Source organism: Symphalangus syndactylus, chromosome 13 (genome assembly GCF_028878055.3).
Source record: "Symphalangus syndactylus isolate Jambi chromosome 13, NHGRI_mSymSyn1-v2.1_pri, whole genome shotgun sequence".
NCBI lineage: Eukaryota > Metazoa > Chordata > Mammalia > Primates > Hylobatidae > Symphalangus > Symphalangus syndactylus.
The window spans coordinates 90,582,112-90,599,798 of NC_072435.2; the positions used below are offsets into that span (position 1 = coordinate 90,582,112).

The 17,687-nt window shown below is 37.7% G+C and overlaps 1 protein-coding gene across 16 annotated transcripts in view; it reads left to right on the forward strand.

The window, feature by feature from the left end:
- Positions 1 to 17,687, forward strand: part of VEZT (vezatin, adherens junctions transmembrane protein) — an 83,132-nt gene that overhangs the window by 3,140 nt on the left and 62,305 nt on the right. For 7 of the 16 annotated variants that reach the window (XM_055238381.2, XM_055238393.2, XM_055238394.2 and 4 more), the window contains exon 2: positions 3,643 to 3,699. The exons of 8 other annotated variants lie outside the window; for them this stretch is intronic. In XM_055238381.2, coding sequence (XP_055094356.1) covers positions 3,643 to 3,699 — 57 coding nt within the window. Of the gene's footprint in view, positions 1 to 3,642; positions 3,700 to 3,723; positions 3,747 to 17,687 lie in introns of those variants that run through there. One more of the 16 variants, XM_055238389.2, reaches the window with a different exon arrangement.

Sequence of the window (17,687 nt, forward strand, 5' to 3'; positions counted from 1 at the left end):
TTCCATCACTACTCCCTACCCCAAAATGATCGCTATTTAAACATAATAACCTAGATTAATTTTGTCTATTTTTATTGTTTAGACACTGTGCATTTCCATTTATATACTCTCTTATTTCTGACTTTTTTTTTTTTTTCCTCTCTGGCTTTATTTGTGAGATTCGTCCATATTGTTAACATGAGAGTTTTTATTTCTACATTGTATTCCATGTGAATATATGATCATTTTTAAATTCATTCTTCCGTTAATGGTCATTGAGTAGTTCCCAGGTTTAAACTAGTGCTACTGTGAACCTTTTTGTATGTGTTTGGTTAAACATATTTCTGGTGGATATATATGTAGGAATGGAATTGCTGGGTCATAGCAAATACATAGATATTTCTGTAGATATTGCCAAAATTGATTCCAAAGTGGTTGTACCAGTTTATTCTCCTGCCAGGAATGTATGAGAGGTCCCATTGCCCCACATCCTCATCAACAGTTGCTAATTTTAGTGTTTTTCTTTTTATGATTCTAGGGGCTATGTCCTGGTATCTCCTTGAGGTTTTAATTTGTATTTTCTTGATAAAGACGTTAAGATTTTTAATGTGTTTATTAGCCAATTGTATATCCATTTTGTGAAGCCACATCAAATTTCTTGCATATTTTTCTATTGGGTTGTCTCTTTTTCTTACTGATTTGAAGGAATTCTTTACATACACTGGATACAAGTCCTTTGTTAGAGATGCAGTTGGCCCTCCTTAGCTGATAGTTCCACATCTGCAGATTGGACCAACCGTGGCTCACGCCTGTAATCCTAGCACTTTGGAAAGCTGAGCCAGGCGGATCACTTGAGGCTAGGAGTTTGAGACCAGCCTGGCCAACATGGCGAAACCCCGTCTCTACTAAAAAACACAAAAACTAGCTGGGCATGGTGGCATGCACCTGTAGTCCCAGCTACTCCAGAGGCTGAGGCATGAGAATCGCTTGAACCCAGGAGGCGGAGGTTGCTCTGGGTGACAGAGTAAGATTCCATCTCAAAAAAAAAAATAAAGGAAATACTCTGGCCCAGTGAGGTGGCTCATGCCTATAATCCCAGCACTTTGGGAGGCTAAGGTGGGAGTATTGCTTGAAGCCAGGAGTTTGAGACCAGCCTGGTCAACATTAACAAGATCCTGCATATTAAAAAAAAAAAGAAAAAAATTAACCAGGTATGGTGGTGCATGTCTGTAATGCCAGCTACTCCAGAGCCTGAGGCAGAAGATTGCCTGAGCCCAGGAATTTGATGCTGCAGTGAGCTACAATTCCAGCCTGGGTGACAGAGTGAGACTATATCTCTAAATAAATAAATAAATAAATACTCAAAAATATTCAAAAAATAATACAAATAAAAAACTATACAGGATAACAACTATTTACATAGTGTTCACATTGTATTAGGTATTAAAAATAATCTAGAGATGATTTAAAATATGTGGGAGAATGTGTGTATGTTATATGCAAATACTATGCCATTTTATATAAGGGACTTGAGCATCCATGGACTGGGTATTTGCCCTAGTCATGTGACTAATTCCCCATGAATAAAGATACAACTGTATATACCTCATATATCTTACCTTGGGCTATATGTGGCCTCTGCACTCTTTTAATCGTGTCTTTTAATGAACAGAAGCTCCTTATTATAATCCAATTAAACCTTATTCTTTTGTGATTAGTGCTGTTAAAAAAATATTTGCCTACTCTAAGGTCACAAAGATATTTTCTTTAAAAACTTTATTTGACCTTTTCCCATTTAGATCTGTCATCCATCTGGTACTGATTTTTGTATGGTAACAAGTGAAGATCAACATTTTTTTTTCCCGTATGGATGTCCAGTTGACCTGGCACCATTTACTGAACAGATCATTTTTTCCCCACTGAACTGTAGTGTTGCCTTTGTCATAAATCAGGGAAACTTTTATGTGTGGATCTCTTTCTGGACACTTTCTTCTTTGCCATTGATCGTTTTGTTTATTCGTGTGTTAATACGACATTATTTTAATTACTATAATTTAAAAAATAGGTTTTAATATCTGATAGCATAAGACCCTTCAGCTGTATTTTTCTTCAAGATTGCCTTTGGCTATTCTTGGCCCATTATATTTCCATATAAATTTTAGAATCAGCCTGTCAGTTTTTGTAAAAAAATAAAAAATAAAAATAAAAAAACCCTACTGAGACTTTGATTGAATTGCTTTGAAGCTATAAATTAATTTGGGGAAACTTAACATCTTTACAATATTGAATCTTCCAATCAGTGAACATTTATTGCTTGCCTTCTAAATGAATCAGGCAACTTCCCATCTCATTCTGTGCTCTAGGACTGATTTTACAAAATGAGAATTATCTGTTTCTTCAGAGTATAGCTAAATTGGCCTTACCTGGGGAAAAGAGACTGAATGTTGTCTATCAGCTCAATTTCTTTTATGGTTATTGCTCAGGTACAATTTTCTATTTTGATAACTTTTTTATTCTGAAAGGCAGTGTAATATAGTTAAAGATACGGGCTCCGGAGCTGGATAGCCTCAGAAATCCTAGGTCAGCTATTTATTAGTTAATGTGACTTTGAGCAGGTTACTTGTCTAAGCTTCAGTTTTCTCCATATTAAATAAAAATAACAGTAACTATCTCATAAGGTAGTTGTGAGTACTAAATGATTTAATATAAGTGAATTACTTAGAAGAGTACCTAACACATTGTAAACACTCAGTAAATGTTACCCTTTATTAAATTTTTCCAGCAAATTGCTTTTTATCTAGGTTTTCAAAGTTATTGATATATTCTTAGTAGTCTCTTTAGTTTCATTTATAGCACAAATTAGATCTGATTGTTATTATGTTTTTCTTTTTGTTTTACATAGATGTGCTGAAGTGTCAACTTACCAGATAGACTTTTCTTTTTTTTGAGACAGGGTTCCACTCTTGTCGCCCAGGCTGGAGTGCAATGGCAGGATCTTGGCTTGCTGCAACCTCTGCCTCCTGGGTTCAAGCAGTTCTCCTGCCTCAGCCTCCCGAGTAGCTGGGATTACAGGCACCCATCATCACGCCCAGCTAATTTTTGTATTTCTAGTAGAGATGGGTTGGTTTCACCATGTTGGCCAGGCTGGTCTTGAACTCCTGACCTTGGGTGATCCACCCACCTCAGCTTCCCAAAGTGCTGGGATTACAGGTGTGAGCCACCGTGCCTGGCCCCAGGTAGACTTTTCAAAAAATTAATTGTTGGTTTTGTTTGGTCAGTTCTATTGAATTTGTTTGTGGTTTTAAATTTTTTAAAATTTCTACTTTTATCTATTTCCATTCATCTATTTGTGTTTATTTTGCTATTTGTGTTCTGTTTTCTTTAGCTTCTTGAGTTAAAAACCTAAATGCCCAAAATAACTTGTAAGGTTATAAATTTCCCTGAGTATTGCTTCAGTTGTGTCACAAAAGTTTTGAAATGTAGTTTGTCTCACGGTTGCGTAAGTTCCATTTTTATTTCTTATTTAATACCCAAGTGTATAGTTGAGGGATTGATGTTATCATTGGTGATTATTTTTCTCCCTGTGTCCCTCAGATCCATAATTCCACCCTAATCATTATGGACTGCATCACTGTATTCCCTTGTCCTCTGGGTTCCATTTAGGTTCGGCCAGTGGGAAGGACCTGCAGATCAGAGGATGGAGGAAAGAGCGCCAGAGAGGTTTGGGTGTTTCTTGTCTGAATTCTTTCCCTCTACAGCTACAATTGGTTAGTGATTGCATTCCTGTACCTAAAGCCACAACTTTTTTTTTTTATTTTTGACAGGGTCTTGCACTGTTGCCTAGGCTGGAATGCAGTGTTACCATCATAACTCACTGCAGTCTCCAACTCCTGGCTCAGGCGATCCTCCCACTTCAGCCTCTCAAGTAGCTGGGACTACAGGCGTGTGCCACCACGTCCAGCTAAACTATAAGTCTTATCAGGGAATTCTTGGGAAAGGCTTGGAGCAGCCATCTTATTTCCTGTGTTTGGGCTTTACCACTTATGAGACCTGTAACCCCCTCTACCCCCTATTACTACTTACATTCAACTTAGATCTCAGGCCACTGACTGAGAAAGGCCTTCTTTTGAAGAGCTGAAAGCTTGTAAGGCACGTTGTCTTGCCGTCTACCACTTGATTACTCAGCCAGTGGAACATATTTCAGGTTCTGCTGAATCAGCCCTACTTCTAGATACTAAGTACTGTGTCACCCATACATCCTAATGCACAGTGACTGGTTTTTGGCACCAGGGACTTGTTTTGTGGAAGACAATTTTTCCACAGATGGAGGATGGTTTCAGGATGGAACTGTTCCACCTCAGATCATCAGGCATTAGTTAGATTCTTATAAGGAGCACACAACCTAGATCTCTCACATGCATAGTTCACAATAGGGTTCCTGCACCTATGAGAATCTAATGCTGCCACTGATATTGACAGGAGGCAGAGCTCTGATAGTAACGCTTGCTCACCCACTGACCCACCATCCTGCCAGCCGCGGGCTGTATTCCTAACAGGCCATGGACCAGTACCAGTGCTGCGCAGGCCTGGGGGTTGGGGACCTCTATTAATGCAGTAAACAGAAACCTGTCTATGTGCCATAAGCAGAAAGGAATTTAACATAGGGAATTAATGGTTAGATTATCATTGGAAGGCCTACAGGATCAAGCTCTATCAAAGTTGCTATATGCTCATGAAGGCAAGAGCACGTGATCATGATCATAGTTACAATCCAGGAATTAGAAGCCGTCACCACTTTGGGAGTCCAAGGCGGGCAGATCACGAGGTCAGGAGATCGAGACCTTCCTGGCTAACGCTGTGAAACCCCATCTCTAGTAAAAATACAAAAAGAAATTAGCCGGGCTTGGTGGCGGGCGCCTGTAGCCCTAGCTACTCGGGAGGCTGAGGCAGGAGAATGGCGTAAACCCAGGAGGCTGAGCTTGCAGTGAGCCAAGATCGCGCCAGTGCACTCCAGCCTGGGCAATAGAGCAAGACTCTGTCTCAAACAAGACAAAACAAAACAAAACAAAACAAAAAAGCCATCACCACATCTGCCTCTCAATAACCTAACAAAGTGATACCTTGGTGTTGGAACTTGGAGTCTCTCCACTGTCTCTACCACACCTGCAGCTGTGTTACCAAGAAGCTGGAGAATCCATATTGGAATACTGCCATAGAAACATTTTGCCTCCACAGCTTTGTTTCATAGCAAAAAAAAAAGAGAGAAAGAGGGAGGGAAAAGAAGGAATGAGAGAACAAACGGACAAATGAAAGAACAAGGCCAGCAGAGGGGGGATCACTTGAGGCCAGCAGTTTGAGACCAGCTTGGGCAACATAGCGAGACCTTGTTTCTACAAAAAATTATTTTAAAGAATTAGCTGGGCATGGTGGCATGCATCTGTAGCCCTAGCTACTCAGGAGGCTGATGCAGGAGGATTGCTTAAACCCAGGAGTTCAAGGCTGCTATGAGCTTTGATGAGCCCACTGCACTCTGCCTTGGTGACAGATTGAGACTTTGCCTTTACTTAAAAAAAAAAAAAAAAAAAAAAAGAACAGATGAAACAAAAGCCAAAGAAGCAAAAAGTGGACTTCTGCTCTTCTTCCACCTTCCAAATCTCTTACACTGTACACCTACTTGGGGAAACCCTAATTTATATCTAGAATCCTAGCTGCAAGATAATTTGGGAAATTTCAGATGTAGCTTTCCTGCCTCTGTAACACAAGAGATACATTGGAAGAAGGATTATAGAATAGAGATTGAACAAGCCAATTTACCATATCTATCTTAGGGCCTAACCTCTCTTCCCCTAAGAAAATTTAATTGTGATTTTTTTTGGTATATTTGTTGTAATACTGTTATTTTAATGATCTTCAGAGTAGAAATCAGACTCATTCATGTATTGAGACTTACCTAGAGAATTACATGCTGCATGAAAGTTAAAAACTTAAATCATGCAGAGTTTTGGATAATATTCTGACAACATCCCTTCCCTTAAAACAAACTCTTTGAGGTATCTTGTTTTAATTTCTGTTTCTTGGATTATTTGTAAATTTTACTGTATTATATTTTGGGTCATTTGTATTTCTTCTTCCAGTGATCACTTTGAGTCCTCTTAGTCTGAGAGGACTAGATGTGCACTGAAAGATGATATAAGAGAAGGACTAAGGGAGGAAAGAAAGAGTGAAGTGCCCAGGCCCAATTTCCATTTCTTGCCCTAGAATCTGATTACCCATTTTGTCAGAGCTAGATTCCGTATATACTTTCAATGTTAATTCCGTTATATTGGAGCCTGACTCCTCCTTCTATAAGATCATTTGTTTTAATTAGATTCTTCTACCATCATTCTACTCTAAGAGGCTGAATTGAGAAGGACAGTATAACCTCAGTCTTGGACCTCTCAGGCTAAACAGCAACAGAACGAAGTTTAGAAAATGATGGATACTATGTCTAATGTGAATATTAGCAAAATAAGCATGAAATACCAAGATTGTTGTTTTACTCTATTATCATCATCATTAATTACAGTGTTTTGAGAGTAAGAATTCTCCAATTACTTTAGAAAGGTATTAAAATTCTGATGTTGCTTTCTTAACTGTTTTTTAGACAGGGTCTCACTCTGTCGCCAGGCTGGCCTCCAATAGAACAATCACTGTTCACTGCAGCCTCCATTTCCCAGGCTCAGGTGATTATCTCATCTCAGCCTCCCAAGTAGCTGGGACTACAGGCATGTGCCATCATGCCCTACTAATTTTTTTTTTTTTTTTTTGAGATGGAATTTTGTTTCACTCTTGTCGCCCAGGCTGGAGTGCAATGGCGTGATCTCGGGTCACTGCAACCTCCGCCTCCCGGGTTCAAGCGATTCTCCTGCCTCAGCCTCCCAAGTAGCTGGGATTACAGGCGCATGCCACCACACCCTGCTAATTTTTGTATTTTTAGTAGAGATGGGGTTTTGCCATGTGGGCCAGGCTTGTCTCGAACTCCTGACCTCAGGTGATCCATCCGCCTCGGCTTCCCAAAGTGCTGGGATTACAGGCATGAGCCACCATGCCCGGCCAATTTTTTGTGTTTTTTGCAGAGAGTGGGTTTTGACATGTTGCCCAGGTTCAAGTGATCGTCCTGCCTCAGCCTCCCAAAGTGCTGGGATTACAGACATGAACGACTGCACCAGGCCTTAAATTTTAATTGCAGAAACTTCAGGTCATTTATTCTGTCTTAAACTCTGCTATTCCTAGAGGGAAGAGTGCCTGGAAATAAGACTTTTTAAATCTGAAAGACTAATTTTTCTGCCTCTTTGCATCATTTGAAGTTCATTTAAACCATTCCTTTGTAACTTTCTTCTAGTAGGGACAATATTGTATTAAAGGGATCTTTTACTCAAATCTCTTGCCTTGGTAACCTTATCCTCTGTAGGTGAACTCGTTACTGTTTTGGGTGTTTGTTTAAATTCATTCTTCCTCTTTTCTTTTCTTCCTGGCTGAGAAAGATAATTTTTGCCCATTTTATCATGATTTCTTTTTCTCCTACTTCTTTCTTACTTCTGTGTAAGTTATTAAATGTTAACCCTTCGTTGGCAGTATGTTCAGCTTTCGCCCTTTTCTCCCATAGCATTTAATCAGTTAAATGAAAGGAAATGACTCTCACAAAACCTTTCACATTTAAAAGGAAGTTTTTAAAAATTTCTCTCTTCCTTGAGAGATTCCCCTTTCTTTGTATTTTTAAAAGTTATTATACATCTCTGAGGAACATGAAGGCATTTTTTCCCTAAGTAATAATTGTAGATTCTTTCTTATTTGTATTATTGATTTGACTAATGGAAGAATATTGTTTTTGTCTGTGAACATATACGTGGACAGTATTTGCTATTTTGATAATGGAGCTTCCTGTCTAGAATAATTATAGATATAAAATTTAAGGTATTATTATATCATTTATTTTTTTAATATATCCTGAGTTTCAGTTTGTCAAACATAAAGCCCTAAATTGTATTATTTAAAATAATCTTGTTCCAATTAGTAGCTGAGATTAGAAGTATAACAAAATTCATGCTATCACTATCTATAATAGGAATAATATTTACTAATAGTATTATTAAATCACAACTCTATTGACATCAAAGATTGACCATTAAGACCAAGTCTAGCCAGATATGGTGGTTCACACCTGTAATCCCAACAATTTAGGAGGCTGTGGTTAGAAGATCACATGAGCTCAGGAGTTCAAGACCAGGCTGGGCAACATAGTGAGACCCTGTCTCTGCAGAAAATGTAAAAATTGGCCAGTGTGGTGGCATGTACCTGCAGTCCAAGCTGCTTCGGGGCTGAGGTGGGAGGATTGCTTGAGCCCAGGAGGTTGAGGCTGCAGTGAGCTGTGATTTCAGCACTGCACTTCAGCCTCCTGGGCATTGAAATGAGACCCTTTCTCAAAACAAAAACAAAAACAAAACGCCAACTCTGGTTTATAACCAAGATATGCAAGAAGAAATTCCATGTTTAATATGAATTATAAAAATTATTCTTGGGGAACAAGTCTGCTTTTTTTTTCTGCTTATGTTGTGTCATTTCTTCTGTTTTGGCTTCTTCACAGATCCTTGGGGCTCCAGTTTAGATTAAAATTTTGTTTCTGTTTTACGTCTAAACATTCAAGAAAAGTAGGAAGTTCTCTCTTTTATGTATTTTTTATTGCATTTATTAAAATGTAAGTCCATTTGTCTCAAGCTATGACACACACAGTGCCTACATTATTTTTTGTAGTTACCTTGGTATTTTATGTGCAGCTATATTGAAGGTTTTTATTTTTTTTAAAGCATTGTAGAAAGAGGACCAGATGAGGAGTCGAGAGACTGACTGACATAAATTAGCAATGAAATTCTGAATAAATCACTTAATTTCTCTAGAGCTTGTTTCCCAGGATCATCCTTTATACCATATCATCCTTTGGTATGAAATTTTTCTTAAATCCATTCTAGGGGATTGGAAACTATCTAGTGGGTTGGGTAAAGGAGAGTAGGCCCTTAGAGGCTTCCATTAATTAGGAAATACAGGAAAAGAATCTACTCATTTGCAGTCTCTTTTTATATTAGAAATCCTGACTCAATTTTAGTTTTCCCTGGTTCTGTACCAGGTGTTCTCTGAGTTCCTAGAAGCAAATCATGCCTTACGGATTTAGGAGAAAAGGCCCAAAGCTCAGTGTACTCGACAGGGGTACAGTGTTAGAAAGTGTACTAATTTCAACCAGGCATGGTGGCTCATGCCTGTAATCCCAGCACTTATGGAGGGTGAGGCAGGCGGATCGCCTGGGGCCAGGAGTTCGAGACCAGCCTGGCAAACGTGGTGAAATCCTATCTCTACTAAAAATTCAAAAATTAGCTGGCTGTTACAAATGCAAAAATTACAGCTGGCGCCTGTAATCCCAGCTACTCAGGAGGCTGAGGTAGGAGAGTTGCTTGAACCCAGGAGATGGAGGTTGCAGTGAGCTGAGATCACGCCATTACACTCCAACCTGAGCAACAGAGAGAGACTCTGTCTCAAAGAAAAAAAAAAAAAAGAAGTGTACTAACTTCATTGCCTCTGGATTTTTTGAGTATTGCTTATAGTATACATTGAGACTTCCTGTTGTTATTATTCCCACTATAGGAAATCAGTGTGCCCATTACTTTTTATTTGAAACAATATATTTGAGGACATCCTTTATTTTAAAATCTGCATTGTAATTTATGTAGTTGACAGAATATAGCCTCCTATCTCTTATTGTTGAGGTTTTTGCTGATTAGTCCACAACTTTTAATATTATATCTCATTAAGACCTTTATTAAAATGGATTTTTTTTCTTTTTTCTTTTTCTTTCTTTTTTTTTTTTTGTTTTTTTTTTTTTTTTTGAGACAGTCTCACTCTGTCACCCAGGCTGGAGTACAAGTGTTGCAATCATAGCTCACTGCAGCCTTGAACTCCTAGGCTCCAGCTATCCTCTCCTCTCACCTCATCCTGTGTGAGCCATTGTGTACAGTTATCGCTCCTTTTTTTTTTTAATTTTGGGATAAGAAGCAAAGGAAATAAAGTTGGATGTTATCTCATATAATATCTCAAAATTATATTAAAGTTTACTGCATGCTCTCCTCACATCCAACATTTTGCCAATTGTGTTTGATCTTCTGGCCTTTGTCTTAAAGCAGTTGAAAATGAAGTTTTGCTTCCTCTCCTTGCTTCTGCTCTGCATTCATTTAAGTGACCGATATGTGCCAGTTAATTAGCTAGATTTGAAATAATATTAAAAGTAGCATCATAACCAAGGGGATATCAATCTACCATTGCTGACTTCTCTCCATTTAGTTAAGACAATCCACTGCTGTCCTTGCTTTTTAGTCAACAGAGTATAAAAGCTGTGTAAGTCAGTTTTCTCCCATTGCATCTCTTAGTCTTTTGATGGGTATGTTTGATTTTTATTTAGATTTTGGACTTAGGTAGTAATGCACTTAAGTACATTTGTACTGTTGTATAGGAAAATCTTAAGGTTACTCTTTTTAAAAATGTTTGCTATTTATTACATCTCATATCAGAATCATTGGATAGGATTTCAGCGGAAAATATTAGAAGCCTGCAGCCAGACAAACTTATTAATATATGTGTCTTACTTTTTCTTGGTTTATTTAAAAACTTTTAAATAAAGACTAATACTAAAAACATCCTTTGAAGGCATTTTTAAAACTCCAGTATTCCTATTACCTTCGTCTGTAGTTGCTGAGTAATAACAGCACTGAAGAAATAATGTTCAGATTTTTTTTCAAAGGGCTGCTTCTGATAGGAAAATGCTTAGTAATGACAGAGGCACGCCCTCCAATTCAGTGGCCATTTTGTACTGTAGTTCTTCTGGAGAAACAAGTGGGAATCATCAAAGAAAGAAATGTATGGATAAAAAAGAATAAGGACAAGAGGCAGTAAATTTTTCATTTAGGTCAACTGGAGAAATTAGAACCATGCTGTCTGTGAGTAGTTTAATTAGTTGGACCAATTTTAATGGACCCTTTTAGCTTAATCTCTTTAAATTCTATGATTAGATTTTACTTTGCTGATTAATTAATTAATGCTTGAATTTGGGGCTTTGGTATACTAATTTAGAAATTATGTTGAAATGTAAGCTCTGAAAAGCATTTCCTATTATTTTATATCTCTAATATCCTATGATATTATCTAAGGTTTAAGGGAGATAAAGGCACGAAGTAGTTAATTTCAGATTATGTTTTGTGATTGTGTACTGAATTAAAGATAAGTGAAAAGTCTATATAGAAATTTACTACATTGGCAATACAATTATGGGGAAGTTTATTTTCCATCATGGGGTTTTGTTAATTTTGACAGAGATTTAGCCTTTTAAGTAGATTCCTCATTAAAAATTGAGAAAAATCACTGCCTTTTATAATTTGTTATAGTTTTACTCATCAGTTTATTTTGTGATACTCTGCAGCTAGCCTGGAAAAACATGGAAATCATAGCAATTAACAACAGGAGTTTAATCCTTTTCAGTGGTATTTTCCAAAAACAATATATTGTTGTTCTATATGTGATAGTCACATTTAGACCTATAGCTCTAAGCTATATTCAAAGATAAAAGATTTTTTTAAATGCTTTAAAATAACACATAATAATTTTCAGGCAAATATTTTCCCATCAAATCCCTTTAGTTGCAGATAACTTTTCCCTAGAGATTTTATTGAATTAAATTTATTGAATTTTATTGAATTAAAGATCTTTTAGAGGTTCTGTTGGCATGGTAGAAACTTTAAAAAATATGTAATTTACATGGTAGTATGTAGAGAATACTTTTTTTCCAGAGAAATTACAAGTTGGTACAAACTTGAAGAAAAGTTATGTATAACTTGGTGAATTCTGTAACTTGGGAATGAAAATCAAAGGCTTTTTGATCCTTTGAACCAGAATAAGCACAGATTCATATAGGTGGGAAGTCTGTGTTAACAAAGTTACTTCTCAAACATTACACAATTTCAGGCTTTTGTGCCAATGCTTTGTGCCTCATACTGTCTTCTCTGTTAGTAGCTGGTGTGCCTGTGTTTTCTTGTTGCTTTTTGTGTTTAATATGGACTGCATGGCCCAAATAACATGTGGCATCTGACAATAGTTAGCATTTTGCCAAACCTGATAGTGTGGTTTAGATATCATACTGACATTTTAAATAAAGGAATGTGTAATAGTTGAAGTAGAGCATTAGTTTTTGTGTTGGTTTGGTTTAGGTTTTTTTATTCGTTTGTTTTGGTTTTTGGGTTTTTTGAGACAGAGTCTCACTCTGTTGCCCAGGCTGGAGTACAGTGGCGCAGTCTTGGCTCACTGCATCCTCTACTTCCCAAGCTCAAGCGGTCCTCCTGCCTCAGCCTCCTGAGTTGCTAAGAGCACAGGTGTGTACCACCATGTTCAACTAATTTTTGTATTTTTTGTGGAGACAGGATTTCGCCATGTTGCTCAGACTGGTCTCAAATTCCTTGGCCCAAGTGATCTGCATGGCTTGACTTCCCAAAGTGCTGGGATTACAGGGGTGAGCCACTGCATCCACCCCATTGTTAGTTTTTATATGGAAAAGCATATTGCTCATTTTATTCATTTACTAAACTCACATGTAATTGGGTACCTTCTTTTTTTCTTTTCTTTTCTTTTTTTTCTTAGTAGACCTTAACTACCTTTTTCCACACAGATAACACATGAATATGTTCTCATTGTAAAACATTCACATAATACAGGGAAAGGATCAGCTCTCCCTTAATCCCCCTTTTCCTTTGCAAGTCCACCTTTCTCTGCAGAAGTACCACTGTAATCACTTTGGTATATTTTCTTTTTTAAATTATTTTTTATTTTTATTTTTTTATTTTTTTGAGACAGAGTCTCACTCTCTCGCTGAGGCTGGAGTGCAGTGGCGCAATCTTGGCTTACTGCAACCTCCACCTCCCAGGTTCAAGTGATTCTCCCACCTCAGCCTCCCAAGTAGCTGGGACTACAGGCGTATGCCACCATGCCTGGCTAATTTTTTTGTATTTTTAGTACACACAGGGTTTCACCATGTTGGCCAGGCTGGTCTCAAACTCCTGGCCTCAGGTAATCCCCCCACCTCGGCCTCCCAAAGTGCTGAGATTACAGGCGTGAGCCACTGTGCCTGGCCAATGTTGGTATATTTTCTTTCAGATTATTCTCAGCGCAATTACATTCATCTATATGTGTATGTGTGTATATATATATATATATATGTGACATACATAAATATATTGTATAATTCCATTTTGTGGGTTTTTTAAAACATAAATGGGGTTTTAAAATGGCTAGTAATAGTCAATATTCTTGTATGTATATTTGGCATACTTTTATAATTATATTCGTAGACTGGAAGCTTAGTGGTAAAATTGCTAGGTCAACGGATATTTGCATTTATATTTTTATACCTATACTCCCACTAATAGTGTATGATGTATCTGTATTCCCATGTTGCCAAAACTGAGTATTCTCAGACTTCTTAATTATTGCCAACTAGTAGGTAAAAATTGTATCTTTGTTTCAATTTGCATTTCGTCAAAGATGAAGTTTAACATGTTTTCATTTATATTGACCCGTTTGTATTTTTTTCTTTGAACTGCTTCTTTATATCCTTTACTCATTTCTACAATTTAAAAAAATATTCTTACTGGTTTATGTGGGCTTATTGTAAATTTAAAATCTGTTGCATCATGTTAGCTGAATTTTCTATCAATAATCTTTTTTTTTTTTTTTTTTTTTTTTGAGACAGAGTTCCACTCTTGTCCCCCAGGCTGGAGTGCAGTGGCGTGATCTGGGCTCACCGCAACCTCCCCCCGCTGGTTCAAGCAATTCTCCTGCCTCAGCCTCCCGAGTAGCTGGGATTACAGGCATGTGCCACCACCCCCGGCTAATTTTTTATATTTTTTTTTAGTAGAGGCGGGGTTTCTCCATGGTGGTCAGGCTGGTCTCAAACACCTAACCCCAGGTGATTTGCCCGCCTCAGCCTCCCAAAGTGCTGGGATTACAGACGTGAGCCACCGCGCCAGGCCTCCATTTTCAATGAGTTGTTTTTAAAACCCATTAAGCTAGTTTTGAAAGTAATTTTTAAGACTAGACTACCATTGTTTCTGTAGTCCCCAAGAATCTTTGCAGCCAGTTTCTAACCTTGTGTAACGTGAGGCAAATGCTCTTACTGAATTCTTTTTTTTTTTTTTTTTTTGAGAGGGAGTCTCTCTGTTGCCCAGGCTGGAGTGCAGTGTCATGATTTTGGCTCACTGCACCCTCCGCCTCCTGGGTTCAGGTGATTCTCCTGCTTCAGCCTCTCGAGTAGCTGGGATTACAATAAGCCCACATTACAGTCTCCCGCCACCACGCCTGGCTAATTTTTGTATTTTTAGTAGAGACGGGGTTTCACTACGTTGGCCAGGCTGGTCTCAAACTCCTGACCTCAAGTGATCCGTCCATGTTGGTCCCCCAAAGTGCTAGGATTACAGGCATCAGCCATGGTGCTCGGCTCTTACTGAATTCTTACATGTGAACTATAACTCATCTGAAGCAAAAATAAGGCAATTGGGAATAAATGTAGGTATTATCAGGAGAATAATGCTAGCCTGAGTTTTCTAACTTAATCTGCTAAATATATTTAAAATTACAAGTTTAGTTTCTAGTTAAATAAAACAAACAACTATACACAGTACTACATTAGACCAAATTAATGAACTTGTTTACTCAAAATTATTTGCAATATGATGGGGTAGGTAACAGCACTGAATCTATCAGGTTTTTCCGACTCAGAAAAATCCCTCTTCTGTTATTTACTACTATCTGTCCTTGTGACCTTGGGCAAGTTCCCTTGGTCTCTCTGTGCCTTAGTTTCCTCATATCTAAAATGAGCCATGCCTCATAAGGTTATTGCAAAGATGAGACAGGCTAGTACATAAAAAAAAACAAAAAAAAACTTAGATTAATTCCTGGCCCTGTCTGGGTACTCAATAAATGTTTAGTACTGCTGTTGTTTGTGGGGAGATGGGTGGAAAAGAAATCAACCAACCAGATAGGAACTACACTGGATCATCCTCCTGTGAGAAAATTATGCATCTGGGCAGTATCAAGCAGAATTATCAGCCTCCACTGACTTCACCAAACCGGAGGTTAAACTTGCTGTAACCTCAGAAATGGGCAGTGGGAGAAGATCAAGGGCCATTATCAAACACTCACCACTTATAGCCCCCATAGCCTTGGGAAAACACAGCACTGGAATATTGTTTTGTTTTGTTTTCATTATCTTGTTCATGTTGGTGTCTGTTGTGGCTCTGTTTCCCTTGGAAACTAAATTTCTAAATTGGTAATCCATTGCCTCTTGATTATTTCTCTTCTCTGAGTTTATACCTTAAAATTTCTTGACTTCTTCCCATTTGCTACTTTATATTAGCCTTAGGCTAATAAGTATAGAGCTCTCTCTGAAGGATGAATAAACGTCATGGAGCCTGTAGATCATAATAACACCAATTTTATATGAGCATTTTCCAAAGTGTTCTCACGAGAAAAAAGTCTGTATTGGTATGTTCCCAGATTCTGTAGCTTCTATGAAACTTAAAGCCACCAATGGGAGGGGACAATTTAAGATGAAGTTAGCTTGAAGAGAGACAAAAATATGATTGAATTAAAAATTATGCCTTGCAGGGTTGAGCATTTTGAACCTTACAGAATATAACATATGATATATATGGTGAACTTGAGAGAGGTTGTTTCTTTTACATCTCAATTTTTCTCAAAGAGACAATTTTATATTATGGTTTAAAAGTGTGAGCTTTGGAGTCAGACTAACTGGGTTTATATTCTGATGGGTGACTTTAAGCAAGTTATAACCTCTTTATGACTCAGTTTCCTCATCTGTAAAATGAGAGTAATAATAAAGATACCTCTTTATAGAGTTGTTAGAATTAAATGAGATATTATAAAATGTACTTAACTCAATGCCTGGTAAATAAGCAACTCAGCAAATGTTAACTATTTTTAGTGTTACTACATTGTTTTTCAGGCTTGGCTCTACTGTTTTCTAAAATATATATAGTAACTCTGTTAGGGCCTTCCTGTCTTCTCCTACCATTATCTCTAGTTATTCTTACAGATTACATATGTTTCTATACTAGTATGTCATATGAGTTTGCCACCGTATTTGTATGCTGAAAACTTGAATCTATACATTCAGTAGGCTACTTTCCTGACCTCCAGACATTTTAGGTCTAAGCCATTCACATTTGACTATCTCATAGGCACTTCTAATACATCACCTTCCTCCTCAGATTTGTTGCTGCGCCACTGTTTCATATTTCATTAAATGGCACCACCTGATTCTTCAAATCAGAAATCTTAATCTTGATCCCTCCATTGCCAACCATTTCAATCAGTAATCAAGTTATTTTGATTTTAATACTTTAACACATTTATTGAATGTTTTCATTTTTTATACTTCTTGTAGTCCAAGTTATCCAACAATAAGAGACTGGATAAATAAATCATGATAGATTCATAGAATTGAAATGCTATAAGGACACTAAAAAGGAATAAGGTACAATATATGTCCTAATATGGAAAGGTCTCTAAAATACATTCAATGAAGCCAAGTGCAGAGAAAAGTATATAGTATATTTCCATTTGTATAGAAATTTTGAAGGCTATTCATACGTATATAAGTGGATACTAAATTTTGGGGGAAGGATTCATGAGCTAAATATTTATTACCTTTTGGGTGAGAGACTAGGGAAAACAAAGTTATTTCTTGTTTTATATCTTTTTGTATTTTTTAAATTTTTAGTATAAAAGCAGCAAGGGAGTAAAAAACAAACAAACAAACTGAGGTTGAGCAGTTGAGCTTAGTGTCCTTTTACAGATGAAATAAGTTAACTTTTCTTGTATATCCCCAGAAAGAAGTTAATGGCAGAGAACTACTAAAGTAACTAGTGCCTGACACAGAGTAGGTGCTCAATAGATATTTGGCTAGTGATAAAGGAGTAAATGATTATTGCCCCTTTTCTATCCAGATGATCTTTACCTGGAATGCTGTTAGCACTCAGTCATTGCCATCTGCAAGAGAGAATAGATAGTGTGAGGGACCAGAATCAGAATTTGGCCAGTAGTTAGTGCAGACTACAAATTGCTTTTCTGAAAGGGCATATGGCTCTGAGATCAGCTCTTCTAATAAAGGGAAGGAGAGGTTCTCAAGGGTGCATCAGGGCTAGTGTGAAGAGCTCCGAGGGTTCAGACAGACAGAATAAGTGACATAGGGCCCAGCACGGTAGCTCACACCTGTAATCCCAGCACTTTAGGAGGCCAAGGAGGGCAGATCACTTGAGGTCAGGAGTTTGAGACCAGCCTGGCCAACATGGTGAAACACCATCTCTACTAAAAATATGAAAATTAGCCAGGTGTGGTGGCTTATGCCTTTAATCCCAGCTACTTGGGAAGCTGAGGCAGGAGAATCACTTGAACCTGAGAGGTGGAAGTTCCAGTGAGCTGAGATTGTGCCACTGCCCTCCAGCCTGAGCAACAGAGGGAGACTCAGAGAGAGAGAGAGAGAGAGAAAGAAAAAAAGAAAGAAAGGAAAGAAAGGAAAGAAAGAAAGAAAGAAAAGAAAAAAGGAAAACAGAAACATTGCAACA